This window comes from Apium graveolens, chromosome 10 (genome assembly GCF_009905375.1).
Source record: "Apium graveolens cultivar Ventura chromosome 10, ASM990537v1, whole genome shotgun sequence".
Classification (NCBI taxonomy): Eukaryota; Viridiplantae; Streptophyta; class Magnoliopsida; order Apiales; family Apiaceae; genus Apium; species Apium graveolens.
In genome coordinates this window covers 159078322-159100713 of record NC_133656.1, presented here as the reverse complement: position 1 = coordinate 159100713, position 22392 = coordinate 159078322, and the positions used below count along the sequence as shown (strand labels likewise).

The following is a 22392-nucleotide window of genomic DNA, read 5'->3' as shown; positions in this document are numbered from 1 at the left end:
GCAAAAATAGATTATAATAATACTATAATAATATTAATATTACACTAAATTGCATACCAACATATAGGGTTGCCTCCCAAGAAGCGCTGTCGTTAACCTCATTTAGCCGGACGTCATTCTCTATTAGGGCTCTTTAAATCAAGTGAAGTTTTATTACGAATAACCTCACCTCCCCAATAATGTTTTATACGTTGTCCGTTCACCTGAAATTCTCTGCCTTGATTATCACGTAGTTTCACGAATCCATAGGGTTGTACTCTCACAATTGTAAAGGGACCGGACCATCTGGATTTCAGCTTTCCCGGAAACAACTTTAGCCTTGAGTTGAATAATAAGACTTGTTGCCCCACTTCAAACACTCAAGATTGAATATTTTTATCATGCCACTTTTTGTCTTCTCTTTATAAAGTTTAGCATTCTCATAGGAGAAGAATCGTAACTCCTCCAACTCATCAAGTTGTAGCATTCTCTTTTCTCCAGCAAGTTGCATGTCAAAATTTAGATTTTTGAGAGCCCAATAAGCTTTGTGTTCGAGCTCAACTGGTAGATGACACGCCTTTCCAAAAACTAAATGATATGGTGACATGCCCAAATGAGTTTTGTACACCGTGCGATAAGCCCACAGAGCCTCATCTAACCTTGTAGACCAATCCTTTCGATTCGGATTCACAACTTTCTCAAGAACACCCTTGATTTCTCTATTAGAAAACTCAGCTTGCCCATTAGTTTGAGGATGATATACGATAGCTACCTTGTGTCGCACATTATACTTAGACAAAGTATTTGCCAACCATTTATTCACAAAGTGTGTACCTTCATCACTAATTATAGCCCTTGGGGTTCCAAAGCGAGTCAAGATGTGTTTTTCTAAGAACTTGACGACAACGTTTGCAATATTAGTGGGATAGGCAGCAGCTTCCACCCATTTAGAGATGTAATCAACAGCCACTAAGATGTACTCATTTTTAAAAGAAGGAGGGAATGGTCTCATGAAGTCGATGCCCCACACATCAAACAATTCAACTTCAAGGATATTTGTCGATGACATCTCACTTCTTCTTGAGATATTACCAACCCTTTGACACCGATCACATCTAACAACATATGCATAAGCATCCTTAAATAGAGAAGGCCAAAAAAACCAGATTGTAGTACCTTTGAAGCAGTGCGTTGTCCACCAAAATGTCCACCAAAAGGAGAAGAATGACAATGGAAAAGAATATCTTGCATCTCAAATTCAGCAACACATCTTCTAATAATTTGGTCTGCACCCTGCTTGAACAAATAAGGCTCATCCCAAAAATAAGACTTCACATCATGCAAGTATTTCTTCCTTTGTTCACTTGATGAATCAGGTGGCATTAATCCAGTAGCTAAGTAATTTGCAATATCAGCAAACCATGGAGTAACATTAGAGATTTGTACCTAAAACATCCGTTCATCTGGAAATGTTTATTTGATGGGAACCATAGTGTGAGATTCATTGTTGTACTCCATTCTTGATAAATGATCGGCTACTTGATTTTCAACACCTTTTCTGTCTTGTATCTCAATATCAAACTCTTGAAGCAGAAGAAACCACTTAATTAAGTGTGGCTTTGCATCTTTCTTGGTGATTAAGTACTTTATGGCTGAATGGTCAGTGAAGACAACCACTTTTGTGCCCACAAGATAAAAGCGAAACTTGTCAAAGGCAAACACAACAACCAGAAGCTCCTTTTCAGTCACTGTGTAATTCAACTGTGCTCCTATTAAAGCACGACTTGCATAGTAGATCGGATGAAATACCTTGTTCTTTCTTTGCCCCATCACTGCTCCCACTGCATAATCACTAGCATCACACATTAATTTGAAAGGCAAGCTCCAATCTGGTGCAATAATGATAGGTGCTGAAATTAATCTCTTCTTTAACTCCTCGAAAGCCTTTAAATATGCTTCATCAAACTGAAATGGAGTGTCATTCTCCAATAACTTATAAAGCGGCTTAGAAATTTTGGAGAAGTCCTTGATAAACCGTCTGTAAAAACCTGCATGCCCAAGAAAACTTCGAATATTCTTGACTGAAGTAGGAGGAGGTAGCTTCTCAATAACCTCAATTTTGGCCCTGTCAACTTCAATTCTTTTTCTTGATATTTTATGACCCAATACGATGCCTTCTTTCACCATAAAGTGACAATTTTCCCAGTTAAGTACAATATTGGGTTCTTCACATCTTTCCAACACCTTACCCAAGTTACATAGACAATCATTAAAAGAGTCTCCAAATACCGAGAAATCATCCATGAACACCTCTAGAAATTCACCAACCATGTCGGAAAAGATAGCCATCATACATCTTTGAAAAGTTGGAGGAGCATTACATAAGCCGAATGACACCCTTCGAAAGGCAAAAGTACCACAGGGACATGTGAATATAGTTTTATGTTGATCCTCTGGAGCTACAAATATCTGATTATAACCACAGTACCCATCAAGAAAACAATAGTACTCTCTTTCCGCAAGTCTGTCCAGCATTTGTTCAACAAAGGGCAATGGGAAGTGATCCTTTTTAGTGGCCTTGTTCAGCTTTCGATAATCAATACATATTCTCCAACCCGTGACTGTTCTGGTTGGAATTAACTCATTATTTTCATTCTTTATCACAGTGACTCCACCCTTCTTAGGCACACATTGTACAGGACTAACCCATGAGCTATCAGAAATCAGATAAATGATACATGCATCAAGCCATTTGATAATCTCTTTCTTCACCACCTCTTTCATGATAGGATTTATGCGACGTTGTCCTTCAATGGACCCTTTAGCACCATCTTCCAATAAAATTTTATGCATACAAAGAGAAGGGCTAATACCCCGAATATCTGTAATAGTCCACCCAATAGCTTTCTTGTGCTTTTTAAGAGTCTCCACCAATTTCTCTTCTCGTGCATCAAAAAGTTCCGTAGAGATAATAACAGGTAATGTTGAAGAAGGTCCCAAATACGCAGACTTCAAATGAGAAGGAAGAGCCTTCAATTCCAACTTCGGTGCTTCATCAATAGATGGCATTGAAATCTTGAATTCCCTCGAAGATAACTCGAGTGATTCAAAGCGGCCTTTAGTTCTTATACCTTGTGAATTAGCTTCCAACCAAGCTAAAAGATCAACATTATCAACTTTATCTTCAGATGCATTGAGAATTAGTTGCTCTAGAGGGTCGTGTGAAGAACAGAACTCTAGGTTATCAGAGAGTAGGTCATCAACCAAAGTGATCGCTGAGCAAGATTCTACATCATTAGAATATTTCATCGCCTTGAAAACATTAAACGTCACTTTATCATCTTGAACTCTCATTGTTAGTTCTCCATTTTGCACATCAATCAATGTTCTTCTTGTAGCAAGGAAGGGCCTACCCAAGATAATGGGAACTTCTCGATATGCTTCATAATCCAAGACAATAAAATCAGCAGAAAAGATGAATTTATCTACCTTGACCAAAACATCTTCAATCTTTCCTTCAAGATGAGCAAGAGATCTATTTGCGAGTTGAAGAGTGACAGTTGTAGGTCGAACTTCTCTAATTCCCAGTTTCCTGAATACAGACATAGGCATCAAGTTAATGCTAGCTCCCAAATCACACAATGCCATACCACAATAAGAATTTCCAATAGTGTAAGGGATAGTGAAACTCCCTTGATCTTTCATCTTTGATGGTATTTTATTCTGCACGAATGAACTACACACTTGTGTTAGAGCTACCGTTTCAAATTCTCCCAATCTTCGCTTCTTTGTAAGAATGTCCTTCATGAATTTCATATAGTTAGGCATTTGATCAAGACCCTCAACAAGTGGAATATTGATGTGAAGTTGTTTCAGAACATCCAGAAATTTATTGAACTGAACATCTTGCTTCTGCTTTTGAAACCGTTGAGGAAATGGTGGTTGGGGTTGAAGTGTTGGAACAACCTCAGAAGTTTTATTACCACCATTGTCAGAAATCTTCTCCCCAATTCCAGTTGTAGATGAAGCACCTTCTTTGGAATTAGATTTAGTATTCTCCAAGACTTTTCCGCTCTTCAATGTCATGGCTTTGCAGTGCTCATTCCTAGGCTTTTCAATGTCGCTAGGGAGAGTGCCTTGTGGTCGATTTCTCAGCTCATTAGCTAGCTGTCCAACTTGATTCTCCAAGTTTCTCAATGATGTCGCTTGACTTTGGATGAGTGCATCATTATTAGCCATGTATGCTTTTAACATATTTTCAAGAGAAGAGGATTGAGATGCTTGTTGAGGCAACTGTTATTGAGCTTGTTGAGAGAATCCCGGAGGATTATTCGACCTGAAAGCATTTGCTGAATTTCCAGACGTAGCCCCTTGATTGCTCTAAGAAAAATTATGATGTTGTCTCCAAGATTGATTGTAAGTGTTTGAATAAGGGCCACCTTTATTTTGATTCCCAACATAGAAAACAGATTCCGGATTTGAAGGACAATTGTCGTAAGTATGCTCTTCACCACAATACACACATGACACATTCTTGATATGATTAACATGTGAATTCGTTGAATGCCCCATAGATTGGTTACTTCCCATAGTCAAGCTCTTGAGCATATTCTCCATAGATGATATTTGAGCTCGCACTGAGGTCACAACATCGACCTCATATATTTCAACCGCCCTTTTTCCAGCTTGAGCTCTATTAGTTTTCCACTAATTATTATTTGTTGCAATTGTCTCAAGAATGTCATATGCATGATTATAAGACTTGGCCAACAAAGCCCCATTTGCAGATGCATTCACCACCAATTTTGTTTGAGCATTAAGACCATTATAGAATGTCTCCATCTGAATGTAATGAAGAAGACCATGGTGTGGGCATTTTCTGAGTAATGCCTTAAATCTCTCCCAGGCTTCATATAAAGACTCATCATCCAGCTGCTGAAAAGAATTAATCTCATTACGGTGCTTTATATTTTTGGTAGGAGGAAAATACTTTATCAGAATTTTTTCTGCCAAATCACTCCAAGTAGTCACCGAGGATGGTGCAATAGAATTCAACCAATCTCTTGCCATGTCTCTCACAGAATAAGGAAACAACTTCAACCGCAAAACATCATCTGTGACTCCAGAAAGTTTGAAAGAATCACAAACCTCGACAAACAACCGAAGGTGAAGATGAGGATCCTCAGTAGCCATCCCACTAAACTGACCGATAGTTTGCAACATCTGAAACATGACTGGTTTTAGCTCAAACTGTGTTGCTTGAATAGCTGGTTTGACAATTCCAGAATTCAACTTATCAACACGAGGTTTCCCATACATCCGTATAGCACTATCTCTATCATCCTTCACCATGCCATTGGGTACCAAATCCTGGTTATTAACCAGTTCACCCATGATGATATTTGCTTCCTTTACTCTACTTTGCACTCTTCTTCGTGCTTTAAAAGTTCTCTCAATTTCAGGATCAGAAGCAACTAATCCCGAGGGTTCTTCGTTCATACACAAAGAAACCTTATAAGAAACAATAATTACTCTCGTTAGTACAGAAGTAACTAAAACCAAACTGCAAGAAAATTAACTTCACAATTAACAACTAAAACAGTCCCCGGCAGCGGCGCCAAAAACTTGTTACGTAAAATACTGATATGCAAGTGTACACAATCGCAAATAAGTAATATAGTAGTAAATACCAGATATCGTTCCTCAAGGACTGTATATTTGTATTAATTTTGAAAATAATATCTAACAATTCAGTTATCGAGCACAAAAGTGTTGAAGATTTTTTTATAACTAATTAATAAAAACTGAATTAAATAACTAAAATTAAACTAGCACAAAAAGTTGATAGAGATTCAAGTATGAGAAGATAAGTCAGGAAATTATTATCCCCTAACACGTGAAAATTGGTAAAAGAGTTGCGATGTACTATAGCAAATCCACAGTTCACCAGCTAGAATTCATTGGTCATAGGTTCCTCTCGGAATTACCATGGTATAATTCCTATCAAATAAATTAACATATGTCTATGCCAATTTACTTCTCAGAATAAAATTAAGCACCAATTCACAAAGCTATGCATGGTCACAATATATGTCTATACCGTAACAATGTTATAATGACAAGATATAAGCATGCATCATTCAAGTTTTATGTCTATTAACTATAACCCTCTCGGTATTATAATTAATTCAGTAACCTACTACAGTTGATCAGACAATAACAAGTATAAGTATGAAAATCATTTGAACAAATAAACTGTAGGACTGCACACAATACTCTTTAACAAAACACCAATAATCCCATGTTAGGGTTCCATAAAAATCCCAACTTTGATAAAATTAGTTCATAATAAAAATCTCAAAAGCATCCAAGATTTGATAACACATATTCATAATGAAAAAGTGAAGGAGAGAATTCAAATCACAAAGAGGGAGAAAAACAATCCAAGTGAATGTCTTCAATGGCTGTGTCGCCTTCCTCGGGCTTCTTCTTTCTCTCTCTATATTACGTGTCTCTCTTTTTCTTGTGCTTTCTCCCCTTATTCAGATTAGGTCTGAATAATAATAATAATATCTCTAATAAAAGTATTTTTAATGAATTGAAGTAAATACAAAGAGATTTCTCAATTAGAATCGAATTTCAGGAAAGGAAATTCGTAGTTGATTTTTGGGCTGTGATTCTGGGCTGATTCAGGTGGATTATAAATTCAAGACCAATTCTAAATTGAAGCTCTTCTCATAAGCTTTCCATGGGTTGTTGAATCATCAGAATCAGACTCCTAGAACTCCAGATATGGCCCAAACAGTGTAGACTGCGCAGCTGGCCCATAAAATTCGATTTTTAATCAAATTAAACTCCAAATATGATTTTGTAAACTCCAAGCCTTCCATTATTTTATCTCCTTGATACCTATAATAAAACATTAATATTTATTAAATAAAAATCCAAATCAATGCAAAATAACCAAAATATATGGACAATATTAAGATAAATTGCACGCTCATCACTACACTTGGTTTATATACTACCAAGTTACATGATAAAAAGACAAACAAGTAAAACAGAAAAATATTTCTAGTCTAATTTCATGCTACTTCCTTACTCTATCCAGAATTTTTGAATATCTTCATAATTGCATGGAAATGGTAATGCTTCTTTGTTCTCTAAATCCTGCAATTAGGCTGCCACATTCCATTTGCAAACACCCGACGCATGTGAGTGTGTTGTCAGTGTCAACTGCTATTTTGAATAAATCATCCGTCGGGACTATGTTAGTCATCCGTCGGGAGCCTTGTTGATTATCTGTTGGGAGCCTTTGTAGATCATCCATCGGGAGCCTTTCTATCACTTGACTCTATTTCACTTATACAGAATTACAAAACATCTTATATTGACAATAGCCAACCCATTCTACATATCAATCTAATAGTCAACATGACTTAAAGAATCCTACAGCATCTACTAATACATTGTTATTTGCAGGAATGTGCTACAAGACTTATTATTACATAAGCTACACTCTCGATGGATGTTCAGTTGTCATCCGTCGGGACTATAAAGTTCATCCGTCGGGACTATTGTAGAACATCCGTCGAGAGCTACAAAATACTAAGTTAAATCTACTAAGGTGTTTTGTTCATCTTATCATCAAGTTCACAACATATTCCTAACATTATATATATATATATAGTTGCTTCTTCCTAAAATCACAAGTTTTAGTTTGAAATAATCATGAATACTTCTACAATAAAATCGAGTCAGAAGAGGGAGAAAAAATGGTGTTGGTGTGGTAAACGAGCTAGGGTGAATACCTCATGGACTCACAATAACCCAGGAAGAAGATTTTATACATGTGGTACAGTGAAGGTAATTGGAACAGTAGCATGTGTGGCTTGATTTTAGACGTTTTTATACTTGATTAAAAATTTTGATTTCTTGTTACTTCAATTTTTTTAGGAAGTTGGTGTTGGATGCCATTTTTTGAATTATTTGATCAAGATTTCAGTGGAAGGGCATTTGATGTGATTATCCATTTAAATCGCAAAAGAATTTTTTGGTGGAAAAATTGAAGCTTGTGGAAGAAAATCTTGCAGAAAATGGTGAAAAAAGGAAGTCCTTGAAAGAAGATGTGCGTGATCTAATGGTGAAAAATAATAGCTTGAACACACATTTGAAAATTTATGTGATTGTTTGTGTATTAATGATTGGAGTGGTGTTAATGTTCAAGTAGAGTAGTAAATATGGAAGATGTGGTTGATGGCTGGTAGGTGGATGGAATGGATGTGGTTGGTATCGGGTAGATGAATGTGATGAATGTAATGAATGACTATAAATGTCATGTATGTAATGAATATTTTGATGAATAAAAATGAAGTTTAATGAATATATGCCCCCTGTATAATCATAAATGCAAATTAAAAATATAGAACGTGTGTAATATAAAAGTAGTAGCCCCTTTAATTTGCATAAAAAATGTCTTACAAAAGCATTTAGAAATAGCCTACAAATGACCAAATAAAAGTCTGTAACATACCATAAGAGTAATACCATAACAGTAAAACCATAATCTCCAAAATACTTAACCAAAAGTGAAAAGGGTTCAAAATACTAGTAAAAGACATTCAAGGATGCAATTAATATGCAATTATGAGTGGATCATCTTTACTGTTCTTGAACTTGAACTGCTTCTTTGCTCGAAGTCTGGTTGAGGTCCTTTGTGGCACTCCAGCTGCAGATTGAGAGGTTCTTGGTGGTCTAAACTGGGACACCCCAGGTGGTGGGAGTAGCAGAGCCTTGTCACTCATAGCTCCCCTCAGATTTTCTTCCAACTTCTTTGACTTATCCCCAGTTAAGAAAAAAGCTTTACCTGCAGGATTGTCATCTTTCACAAAGGGCAATTTTCTTTTAGAAATTTTTACTGGTTCAATTGGTTTTTCTTGTGTGACCACTGGTTCTTCTACTTGAGTTTTCACAGGTGCTCCATTCTCTATGCCCTTATCTGCCATCTTTATATTTCTCCTAAATTGAAGCTTCTGCCTCTTGACATGTTTTGTTTTCTTAGAAGTCATACCAACTTTCACAGACCTTGTGTTTTCTTGTGTGACCACTGGGCCAGCTTTAGCTTTTACAGGATCTTCAGCATGAGATTGTTGGCCCTTATTATTTTTTTTGACTTGGTTCCTTACTTGAAGTTGATTATTCCTTAGCTCTTTAGTGTTCTTCTTCTTCACAACATTTGCAGATTTCTTTACTGAAGGTTGACCTTAGTTAGACTCTCTTGTGTGTGTTTCCTCAAGTGGCACTCCATTTTTATTTGAACAATTAGATCTGTGTGTTTCCTGGCCACATGTGATGTAATGCATGATCCTCTTATTGTTATACCTCTGCAGAATAGGCCCTGATTGTGATGGTTGAGACCTATTACCACCCTCCCATCTTTCCTTTCTCCTCATTCTTTTTGGTCTTCCCCTTAATTTTTATGGAAGATCTGGTGGAAGTAGCTCTTTACTTGAGTGTATCTCCCTAAAATTCTCACCCTTTAAGGCTTCAAGTGGGAAGCTATAAGATGCCAAAAATTTCTCTTTCTTGGAGAAATCTGATACATAATCTACTGGATGGTGTCTTCTGTCATGGATGACAGCTATGGCATATTCACATGGTTTACCAATCAAGTCATAGACCCTGCAATCACAAGACCTTGCATCTAGATCAACCGTCACAACTCTATGGATGTAAATCAACCACGTGTCCTTTCTCTCTCTCCTCAACCTACCAGCTATATAATCAATCAAGAAGCAGATTGGAAAATAACTTTTCATCAAATATTCAAGCGAAGCTCTGGAAAACTTATTTCTCAGAGAATTATTTAATTTCATTTATTGAAATTAAGGAGAAAAATGTTGCCCAATTTGATTCACACCTTTTAAAGTCTTACAAATCTATAACACCCATCATTTATAGCTTCTTAGTTTATATTGATTATCATTTGATAAGAGTTATATATCTTTAGAGTGAAAAAAAGAACCCTAGATTGCTAGGCCATTGTATTTGGTTCTTTTTATACTTGTTGTTTCAAATCTTTGTATTTACGCCTAGCCTTCCAGCCTTCCCTCAATGCATGATAAGATATATATATCCTATTAAACTTATTGGGATCACCCTCATTAAGCCTACTAGTCATGATCTGCACTGTGTTCTTGGGATTACTAAGTAAAATCTCATGCCCCATACTCCTCAGCCTTAAGTACTGCTCCTTTAAAGCTTCATGCACACCTTCTAATGAAGCCTTTCTAATCCTCAATATTTTTATCCTTGGCACCTCAATCTCTAATTCTTGTTTGATTGCCCTTGCCATTTCCTTGACTTTCCATTGTGGGTTTCTATTAACCCTCTCACCATAGATCTCAGTTAGATATTTCACACTAGAAAGCCTGTTTGAATGGGGTTTAGTGCAATTATGTTCATTCACCAAGGTTTTAATGGTACACTTCTCACCATCTTTATCTTTGCTGCACCATATGTAAAACTTGCAATCAGCCTCACAACATACTTGACACCTTTTAGAATCACTAGTCACAAATTGAATTTCCCTTCTATCCTTAATTCCATACTGTCTCACATCATCTTTGAACTATGCCATAGACCCAAACTTCTTCCCCACCCGCCACCTTATAATCTCATCTTTTTGTCCATATCTAACAGTGGTCCCAGTTTTCTTCCTCTTCTTGGGGTTCGAAGGCCCAACATAATCAATCCTAGCATTCTCATCTTCACTAGAAGATGACTCTGATCTTAGTTCATCAGAAGCAAAGTCAGAATCATCATCACTCATATTGCTAGGATTGGTTACTCTAACATCAGACTTAGATTTGTTAATGGTTAATGACTCTTTATTTTTTTTGCAATTCTCTCTATTAGTTCTGAGTTCATCATCACTCTCTCCAAACTTGTTATATAGACTATCTTCATCAGACTCAAAGTTCTCTGTTTCTACATCATATTCAGGATCAGATGAATCAATGTCATCACTATATTGTTTTTCTCCTCCCCCATTATCAGTACCATAAATCACCTCATCTAGCTTATAATGATCCACATACAGATCAATTCGACCTAAACGTCTATGTATCTCAACCATATCTCTCACTGAATTATCATCAAACAACAACCTTGTACCATTTTCCCATGTTTTTCCATCAGTTTGAAGTATACTAACTCACTAGGGTGATACCTAAATTTACCAACAAACTCATCCAAATGTCTAAAAGATAGCACATCAGTGTCAAAATCCTTGAGAACATCAACTTCACCACCCACATACTTGACATAAGGAATAAGCGTAAAATCACCATGACGGTGTATGTAACTATAACATGCAAATAATGACAACAACTAAGAAGGAAACACACAATTTCAGATTAATCAAAATGATACTACACATAACTTACAACATACATAATCAGATTAAATACAATAACATAACTTACATATACGAACATGGTAAATTAAATATCAAAATGATACCACACATACATACCCAGAAAACACAACAATCGTAGCTCAATATGCATACATAAGCGTTGTTAAGATTCGATTGAACATACCTCTTCAGTTTTAGACAATTTGAATCAACCCCGAACAAGTTTCCGCACTCGATTTGATATTTAGGGTTTCTCTCACACCCCGATAGAACAAATTAATCCCTAATTTGGAATGTGTCGGGTCTGTATAGTGGGTTTTAATTGTGATTTTGTTATTTCATTTTTCTTTTGTTTTATTTCTAATTGTCGGGTCTGACTCACAATCCACGTAACACTACCGAGCCAATCTGTCCCAGAAATGTTGACCACGTCACCTTCCCGTCTAGTCAACCGGTCAAACTAACGGATACATCATTATCGGTTATTAAAATAGTACACTTGAGACCCCTTTAAGTTGAATCAAATTTTTGATACTACAGTTTTACTTCAGTGACCAATTTGAGATTTTGCCCGATAAATAAGTTATACAAACACAAGATATTAACTACCTCAATGTTTCATTGAAGAAACACTTCATTGTTTCATTTAGTCGTGGACTTAACTTGTATTTACAAAAGATGTTTTTTACCATCAATCTGCATGAAAATTTTGACGCCGAGTACACAAAATAACGTGGTTAAAGGATTTCTTTAACATAAATTAAAAAGTTTTTATATCTTAATATTATTTGTATTAAGTACTATTTATTAACTATCTCAGCCCCTAATTCATTTTCACCGCATACTCCAACAGTTTTTACAAATTAAGTGCAAAAAAATCAAACTGAACTTGAAATTTCAAGAACCGGGATGGGTTGAAGCATAAAAATGTGAGCTTAATAGTGAAGTCTAAAGAATATCGATTTTTTCCTTATAACTACCTCATCATAACTTAAGATTTTTCGAAGAGACAAAGGTATTATTGTTAAACTATTTATTAAGCAGCGCTTCGCGTCGGCCTTCTAAAATAATTTTTCATTTTTTTTTTGTATTTTATTATTTGATATTGGTCATGAAATTTATTATTAAATATAATAAATCAAGAATTTTAAAAAACCGTTCTCTCATTAAACATGTTTACGCTAATGAGTCACTCTCTCGTTATTCACAAGTCTAATACCGTAAAATTATTTTATTTATTGGTCAATATTGAATTTAATATTTTTATTTATGTCATAATATAAAAATTTGAGAAAATTATAAAAATAAATTGAAACGATATGAGAGATATCACATCACCGCCCTCGTCTTTTCTTTTACATAAGTATAATATAATATAATATAATAAAATAATTTTTAAAAAATATTGAGAATGTGTATTTATAGATATTTGTATTCGTAATATTTCATTAGCTAAAAATTTAAAGAAATTTTTTAGAAAAATATAATATGGTAAGATATTTTCATTACAAGAAAAAAGGATAAATTCGACCGAAAAAATCGGCCGAATTTAGCTTAATTGGACCGCGCGTGGTCATATTTAACTAAATTCGACCGGTTTTGAATTGGTTGTAATAAAGAGAGTCAAATTTAGGAGTTCAGTCGTATTTAACTAAATTCGACCGGCTAATTACGACCAGATTTTTAAGACTGCTTAAATTCAACCGAAGAAATTGAACTCAGGGCAGTCGAATTTAATTTTTCACCTAAAATTTGAAAATCCCGCCTAAATAATTAAATTATGAAAAAATTTAAAATCCCGCCCAAATAATTAAATTTTTCGAAAAAATTTAAAAATACTGCCAAAATTTAAAATTTGACCATATGCAATCGAAAATTAATTTCAATTATTTTTGGTTGCAACGTAAATTCAACCGAGTTCAATCAATTTTAACAAACCGGTTTTTTAAAAAAATAGCGCAAATTGATGCTCCGCACAGAAAAAACCGAAGGTCCAAAATTTTATAATCGATCAGAGGCAATTATTATCAAACAAGCACTTTCTATAATTAATCCTGCTTCTAACTCCCTCTGAGCCTACTGGGTTTGAGCTTCAATCTTCAAAGGCACCTCTTTCTGGACGTATAAGCAGCCTCGGTCATGCTCTTGAATCCTTAAAAATGTTCTTCAGTTACGACCACTGATCATCCCCCACTTGAGCTACTTTATAGGGAATGGCGAACAAAGATTCACAAAGCTCACTTGGTAATCAATCCTTACCAACGGGGTGAGAGTTGATTCCAGGAGAGATAGTGCAAAACTTTCACCAGGCTTGTGAACCATCAACTCTGAAAAGCGATTACCGTATGGAAAGGGTATAGAAATTCCCATCGGAAGGAAAGATGGGATTCCCCAATGCTCAGTCCTGTACACCACTGTACATGGATGTTCCGTCCCTGAGAGTCAAACCACAGACAAATTAAGTAGGATAAGAACGAGTATTACCTCGATTTTACATAGTAGTTTTAATGTGGTCCACGCTGATTTCTGAAGCTCTGCAACAACAACTCTTTTTTCTTTAATCAAATTGGTTGTGTCTGCGTGATCCATGGCTGCATAATCTGCAGAGTGAATCACCTTCCCATGAAACACATCAGGTCCTTTACCTTTTGGACACTCAGGATTGTTGGGAAGGCTGCTAAATTTTCCAAAACAAAGAATCACAAAGCTCACTTGGTAAACCTGTATCGAGGAATTAGTTATAAAAATAAACAGATAGTAAACATAAATCTAGTGCTGGAGATTTTAAATCTTTTACCTCAGTTGAAAGCGCCTTTTGATCTTTCACAATGACATGGCATTTCCCTTTAGTGTTAAAATTAGGATCGCCTTTACCACCCCAGAGTGACCATGCTCGTATTTTTTCATCTGATGGACCATCGTATCTGATGCTCACAACCAGACATCCAAAGCGGATGTGTTGCAACAAATCAAAATGATTAGCATGGGATTCGAGATATTGAAACACCTGGACTTGTGATGAAAATTCTTCTTTTACTGAAGGTGGCCATGGAAAATCGGAAAACTGATAATGTTGTTTAGGATTCGGGAGTCTAGTAGTACTAATGGTCTTTCTCCAGACACCACCAACACTCGTCTCAGACTCGAACACAATTGGAATGAAACCCTTTGACTTGGAATACTTGCAGGCAGCTATGCCGCTAATGCCAACTCCTATGCTAAAAATATGGGGAGAGAGAGAGATGAGAATTGGAGAGATAGAAGAGATTGAGGCGTACATCACCACATTAGGAGATAGTTATAAGAATTGTAGGGTTTTGAACATGGTTTGTAGGGCTTTAAAATTGGGCCTAAAATTTGGGCTAATAATTTGGCTTATTGAGTAAAAAATTGTCGATCAATAGTAAATTTTTAATAAATTAAAAAAGTATTATATAATATTTTAGTGTCAAGTTCAAGTTTTTAAGTTTCAAAAATAATTGTTTTTAGCTTTTAAAGTAGGTGAATCATGAATAAAATATTATTTATTTATTCTCTACGATGAATTTGAATAGACTAAACATACAAATATATTTTATTTCATTTTATAATATTATTTTTTCAAGGAATTTTTTATATTAATAATAGTATATTAAGTTAAAATAATATTAAAATACTCGATAATTAGGTTAAAATAGAAAAAGGGAAGATAACGATATTTATTAAAATACTCAATAATTAGGTTTTGTGTTAAAAAATATTGAAGTTTTGCATCTAACATTTTCTTTTAAGCATTTCAATGTATGTACACTTGAATCATTCGATATTTATTCTGAACTAAATTATCATTCTAGGGTTAGGATCTCATTTAATGTAATATGTCTTTCAGCGCAGTTGTAACTTTTGCATAATTTTGATTGATATTATCATAAATTAAGTAAATATAATAATACATAAACATGTGATATAGTTTAGATAACATATAAAAATCAAAATAAATATAAATTCAAAAATTTAATATAACTTAAAATATTAATTCAATTGAAAAAAATAAAGATATTCTTATTAGTGATATAATCAAAATTTCAGAGTAAAATAAATTTATTTGGTTTGCCATTTTAAAAGTCAAAGCATCAGTTTGACTAGTACAACTAACTAGTGTTTAAACCCGAATTGGTGTTTTTCAATTTTTTTTTAAAAATATTTTTCATCAATCCAACCATATGGATGTCAATAAATAAATAAATATATATATATATATATATATATTAGTGATATAATCAAATTTTCAGATCAAAATAATTTTATTTGGTTTTCCATTTTAAAAGACAAACATGAGTTTGACTAGTACAACTACATAGTATTTAGTTCTGAATTGGTGTTTCGTTTTTTTTAAAATATTTTTCATCAATCCAACCATATGGATGTCAGTATGTATATATATATATATATTAGTGATATAACCAAAATTTCAGATCAAAATATTTTAATTTGGTTTGCCATTTTAAAACTCAAACATCAGAATTGACTAGGAAACTACCTAGTGGTTAATCCTGAATTGGTGTTTCGATTTTTGTAAAAATATTTTTTTATCGATCCAACCGTATGGATGTCTATATATATATATAAATTAGTGATATAACCCAAATTTTAAATCAAAATAATTTTATTTGGTTTGCCATTTTAAAAGTCAAACATTAGTTTGACTAGTACAACTATTTAGTGTTTAATCTTGAATTGGTGTTTCGATTTTTTAAAAATATTTTTTATCGATCCAACAATATGGATGTCAACAGATACATATATTAGTGATATAACCAAAGTTTCAGATCAAAATAGTTTTATTTGGTTTGTCATTTTAACAGACAAACATCAGTTTGACTAGTACAATTAGCTAGTGTTTAGTCCTGAATTGGTGTTTCAATTTTTAAAAAATACTTTTCATCGATCCAACCGTATGGATGTCAATATATAGACACACACACACATATATATATATTAAAAAAATTCAGATCAAAATAATATTATTTGGTTTGTCATTTTAACATTCAAACATCAGTTTGACTACTACAACTAAATAGTGTTTAGTCCTGAACTGGTGTTTCGATTTTTTTATAAATATTTTTCATCGATCCAACCATATGGTTGTCAATAGATTTGTATATTAGTGATATAACTAAAATTTCAGATCAAAATAGTTTTATTTGGTTTGCAATTTTAAAAGTCAAGTATCAGTTTGACTAGTACAACTAATTAGTGGTTAATCCTGAATTGGTGTTCCGATTTTTTTTAAAATATTTTTCATCGATCCAACCGTATGAATGTCAACAGATACATATATTAGTGATATAACCAACGTTTCAGATCAAAATAATTTTATTTGGTTTTCCATTTTAACAATCAAACATCAGTTTGACTAGTACAACTAACTAGTGTTTAGTCCTGAATTGGTGTTTCGATTTTTTAAAAAATATTTTTCATCAATCTAACCTTATGAATGTCAATATATACACACACACACACACACACATATATATATATATATATATATATATATGTATATATATTTTAAAAAATTCAAATCAAAATAGTTTTATTTGGTTTGTCATTTTAACATTCAAACATCAGTTTGACTACTACAACTAACTAGTGTTTAGTCATGAATTAGTGTTTCGATTTTTTTATTAATATTTTTCAATGATCCAATCATATGGTTGCCAATAGATATGTATATTAGTGATATAACCAAAACTTCATATCAAAATAATTTTATTAGGTTTGCAATTTTAAAAGTCAAGCATCAGTTTGACTAGTACAACTAACTAACATCAATCATATTTTTTTAACAAATAAAGAAATTTGAAAATTCTTATAGCACATAATTTCTTTTTTTAAGAACTATTTTTTTATTTAAGAAACTTTATCTCTCCCATATTCATAATTTCAAAATATTCACTAACATTTTAATAAAGTTTTTATTAAAAAATTAAAATTCTGAAAATTCCTAAATACATCTAAATTTCATTGAAATATAACTTCGAAAAGGGCGAAAAATTTCCCTCATTTTTTTTTGAAAATTTTAAAAGTATGGGTAAATTTTCTTCCATTTTTAAATATAAAATTTGTCCGAAATCGGTTGAATTTAGGAGTGCCAAATTCCCTCCACTTTTTTGCTGAGGCTAAATTCGACCCAAAAAATTTGGTCGAATTTAGGGGCTAAATTCGACGGGTTTAATTTCGACCGTTTTAATTTCAACCATTTTCAGTTAAAATGAGTTATACATACGACCGTTTAAATACGACAATTTGAATTCGACCGAGGCCGGTCGAATTTAGCCGTGTCCAAAGGATTCCACCACCTGCGGTCAAATTTAATCTAGGTCGAATTTAAATTAGTTGTATTTAACCTTATTTTCTTGTAGTGTTTAGAAGAAATATAATAAATGGTATTAAATAAAGAAATGTAGAAGAATATGAAGATGACAAGTTGATTTAAAGAGAAAATAGAAGTTTTAGGAGAATATTATGATAAATTGATTTCAAAATCTTAATGTAATGGAAGATGTTGTAAAAATCTTAGGAGAATATTATGAATGATGATAAAATTTATAAATACTTGTTTTTGTAATATTTAATAAGCTAAAAATTAAAAAAAAATTGAAAAATATAATAAAGTAAGTTAATTTTAGGAGGAGAAGAAATAGTATTAAAAAGGAAATTTAGGAGAATATCGAGATGATAAGTTTATTTAAAGAGAAAGTAGAAGCTTTAGAAGAATATTATGATGATAAATTAATTTCAAAAATCTTAATGGAAGATGTTGCAGAATTTGTAGAAAAATATTACGAACAATGACAATATATTTAGGAGAATATAAGGTAGTTGTAGTTTTTGATATTTATGAACTCAAAAAATTGTGAAAATTAGAAAAATAAAATGACACGATGGGAGAGGCGCCACCTAAATGTCCCGTCTTCTCGTTTACATAAGTATATTGATGATTTATAATATTTAGTTAAAATATTTTTTAATCAAAATATTGAAATATATGTAATTTATAAAAACAAATTACTTGTTTTTAAAGAAATAAGAACAGTAAAATTGAGCAAAAGTCTACTAAATAAATTAACGTGACAGTTAATTATCAAAAAATAAAAAATTAATGTGACAGTTGACCAACTGCTCCATGACAAAAGCCTTATATCTGCTACTTTAAAATATTTTCTTCTTAGCTAACCTAATTGGTTTTACATGTTAGGTACAATTAAACGAAAATTCTAAATTAAAAGACACTTTTTTACACCGGTCTTTACGCAGTATATAAATTAAAAAATATTTTTAAATGTCTATTAATTATTATATTGATTCTTACCTTTTACTAAAAAATTATTTTCATTATAAGCTACCTTTCGTACCTGTTTATAAGCATAACTGTTCATGTTCATATTACCGAGATATGATCTTCAGCATCAAGTTTAGATGAGTATAATGGACAAGAAACGCTTACAGGAACATGCAGAGATGGACATTTACATGCTTGATTTGAATTTTGAATCCACAGACCACAGGTTCCCATCAAAAGAAATTAAAAAATATTTGATTATCTGTAGAGGCCCGTTTAAGACGGATCTGGCTTTACAAGGTTCGAATTACTTATTGTTTATTATTCAGGGGACACGCTGTCTGGATACATATGTAATAATGTATTGGTCAATTGTTGGTAGGCCTACATAAACGTATTGTACACAGGTAGATTAACACATAGATAGACTAGTAATTAGAAGCTAGATTATCGGTAGAGTGAGTCGATCCATTCAGACTGAAACACAAGTATAGCTAGCTGAACTCAGTAAGGATAATATTATTATGGACGGGGGAGCTAATTATGGCGCTGCTGAAACCAGCTATGCCGCTGCTGAAACCAGCTATGCCGCTGACACTGTTGGAGATGGTGATGCCATAGTTGACTGGGACAAGCAAGCTGATTTTGGAGTTCAACTATGCAGCTTTAGAACGTACTATAACTAGGTATAATAAACACCACAAATTCATTACGCGGAAGCTTGTACACAATAAACAACTTTTGTATAAGGCAAATGCTGATGAAGAAACTGCACTTCACCTTGCTATTAAGAATCGTGACCATTTCGTGCTTCACGTTCTCTTTGCTGCAACCGACACTTTGGCATCTCGTTCAATCAATTATGTTGATGATTTTGTTTGGCATCCTAACAAAGATAAGGACACTGCATTACACTTAGCACTCAACAATCATGACCCTGCTTATGCTGAGCAGTTACTGAAAGTCACCCCTCCACCTTACGAACGTGATCTCAGAAACAATTTGGGTAAAACTCCGGTTTATCTCGCAGTCAAATTTGGGTACAACAGACTAGTCAATATGATGTGTAAAAGTTGGAAATATTTTCTATCTTTAGACGGTCCAGATGATTCTTCAACTGTTTTGCATGCTGCCATTAGCAAGCTCCACAAAGCTATGCACTAGTCTTTTGTACCCAAATTTGATCAAAATCATTTAACGTGAAAATGTGATTGATGAGTTATATTAAAATCAAATACAAACAAACAATTTCAAAATACAATATCACTAGAACATTCTCATCCGGAGCCCTATCTGTATAATTTGCAGAAAATTTTAACTTTTCCTGTGAAAAGCTTCTTCCATCGGGATCTCCAAAATGGGGTATACGGATAGCAACTGTATTTGAATCACCATATTTGCGGTTCTACTGTAGATCCCCATTTTTACTTGTTTGCTGCCATGTTACCCATCTTCCCTCCCTTCTCTTACCAAATCTGACAACCCCATTTCAAGAAAATAATTAAAAAAGGAAACAGGAATAGAGACGAGGAATGAGATGAAGATAATTATTTAGAAACATTATAAATTTGAGGAAAATTTTGAAGAATTACTATATTTAGTACTCCCTCCATCCTACTGTTTACGTTACTTTTCGACACGTTTTTCAATACTACATAAAACTTTTATTCAAAAAAAAATTTAAAAAAATATATTATGAAACTATATTTTATATAAATCTCGAAATGCTATCAATGTGATGGGGGTAGGGCTTCCAATGTGAATGCTCTAATGATTTTACAAAAGAAGAAGAATTTGATAAAAATTTGTCCAACTCCTAGGATTAACATGCATCCACTACTTCCCTTGCAGGCTGCAGCAAAAGAAGAAGACAGAGAAATGGTCGTCAACTTAATAAACTCACGTGAACGAAATATAGAAATGTTAAATTCAGGTTACGAAGCTTTACTTGAGATAACTGACAAAAATTATGAGACTGTCTTAAGCCTGTCAGTTCTTGAGAATCAACTGGACGTGGTTGAGCGTTTAATAGCTGAAGATCCCTCATATCAGAATGGGAGTGTAAGGAAAAGTAGTGATCTCAGGCGTTTAATTTATCTCGCTGCCGACAAGGGGTATACAGATATGGTCAAACTACTCTCTCGAAGTTACGAAGCTAGGAAGGACATTGGTCACACAGGTCAAACAGCTCTCCATGCTGCTATTATAAAGCGTGATGAAGGTATGCTACGTGAATGGATATTAATTATTTCTATTTTTTTGGACTTTTTTATTAGTATTTTAATGATGACAGTGTAATCTCAGGCTCAATGCTCATATGAGTATCTTAGCAAATTAACGACAAACTTAGATGCAGGAATATCTGAAATTAGACATTTCTGACCATTTTTTGTGGTCAGAAATGTGCGTTTTTCTTGTAGTGTACCTGGTACAAACTTACCTTGTGATATTTGTTCTTTTGCAGCAACCGTAATTAATCTCTCGAGAGACGCAAACAAATGTCTTGTTAACGTGGCTGACAATGAAAATTGGACACCCCTTCACTATGCTTCATATTATGAATTTGATTCAATACTTGATGTAGTACATGTTGGTTATAAAGCTGAAGAGCATCATTCTATGAACGGAACACAATGGATACCAACACCACTTCATGTTGCAGCCAAAGAAGGACACACTTCTACGGTGAAAAAACTTATGGAATTATTACCAGCTGACTTGTATGTTGCTGCTGATAGCCTTACTGGTCAAAATATACTGCACTTAGCTGTGCTTGGAAATAAGAAAGAGATGATACGGCACATTTTAAAGAATTGTCCAGAAGAACAAATTGACAAGATTCTGAATCAACAAGATGTCAATGGTGATACTCCACTTCATCTGCTTATCCGCAATGGTTTTTTCGTTCCAGAAGTCATAAAACATGAGAAGATTGACAAAATGATAAAAAACAAACAATATTGGACTTCTTTCGACATGTTATACTTTAAAGACCAAATTACAGCCGAACAGGTATGTGTTATAATCAATAGCTATTGTTGTTTATGTTCCAATTCGTTTGTAGCCCTAAAATTTTCAGAACCTTGTTCACAAGACAAGAATGTATAACTAAATTGATTGTTGGAAACTAGTTTGGTTGCTTAACCTCGGTGGAGAGAACAGCCTAATAGTCGGTTGTTGATAGATGTTAAGCATATGTGACCTTTTGAGTTAAAAGCATTGTACTTTGTGTACCTGAATTACCATATCTAGCAGAATGAATCCTATACTATCAACTTCCCTACATGTTGCCGTCAGTTTGGTTTAACTCCTTAAGGGTATTTTAGGAAAAGTATATAAAGTGGAGGGCTTGGAAGTAAAAACATACATAGAACGGCTCTAAACTGAAGATAAAAGGCAGAGTATTCTAAAAGCCAAGTAAAAAAAATTGAGAAGCTTATTTCATCATTTTCTTCCTTGTGTTGCTGCTGTCATGGATGAAAGATGTGTGTGTGGTATGTTGGTGGTAGAACGCACTGCGTGGACGGAGAACAATGCTGGACGAAGGTTTGTTAGTTGTGTCAATGGTCGAAGGGGTTGTAAGTACTTCCGATGGGTTGATTTTCCGGTTTGCGAGCGTGGTCGTGTTGTTATATTGGGGTTGCTTAGAAGAATCGAGAGGAATGAAGAGGAA

The 22392-nt window shown here is 33.8% G+C and overlaps 2 protein-coding genes and 1 non-coding gene across 4 annotated transcripts; 2 read left to right on the top strand and 1 right to left on the bottom strand.

Moving 5' to 3' along the window:
• The first annotated feature begins 4837 nt into the window (after window positions 1–4837).
• Window positions 4838–4944, top strand: LOC141694703 (small nucleolar RNA R71). The gene has a single exon (XR_012563988.1). It is a non-coding gene; the product is annotated as a small nucleolar RNA R71 (small nucleolar RNA).
• An 8432-nt stretch (window positions 4945–13376) lies between these two features.
• On the bottom strand, window positions 13377–14708 carry LOC141692839 (putative flavin-containing monooxygenase 1). Of its 2 annotated transcripts, XM_074497787.1 has the most exons (3): window positions 14196–14708; window positions 14044–14119; window positions 13377–13833 (listed from the first exon to the last, which is right to left on the bottom strand). In XM_074497787.1, exons 1-3 carry the CDS (start codon window positions 14676–14678, stop codon window positions 13598–13600), a joined length of 795 nt encoding a protein of 264 aa, XP_074353888.1. In that variant the 5' UTR covers window positions 14679–14708; the 3' UTR covers window positions 13377–13597. The 2 variants fall into 2 exon arrangements, 1 of the variants encoding a protein (XP_074353888.1); XR_012562925.1 differs by having other exon boundaries at window positions 13377–14072.
• A 5838-nt stretch (window positions 14709–20546) lies between these two features.
• Window positions 20547–21886, top strand: LOC141691212 (target of rapamycin complex 2 subunit AVO2-like). The gene is made up of 3 exons (XM_074495949.1): window positions 20547–20940; window positions 21184–21731; window positions 21851–21886. The coding sequence occupies exons 1-3, from the start codon at window positions 20547–20549 to the stop codon at window positions 21884–21886; spliced, it is 978 nt and encodes a 325-aa protein (XP_074352050.1).
• Window positions 21887–22392: the final 506 nt, after the last annotated feature.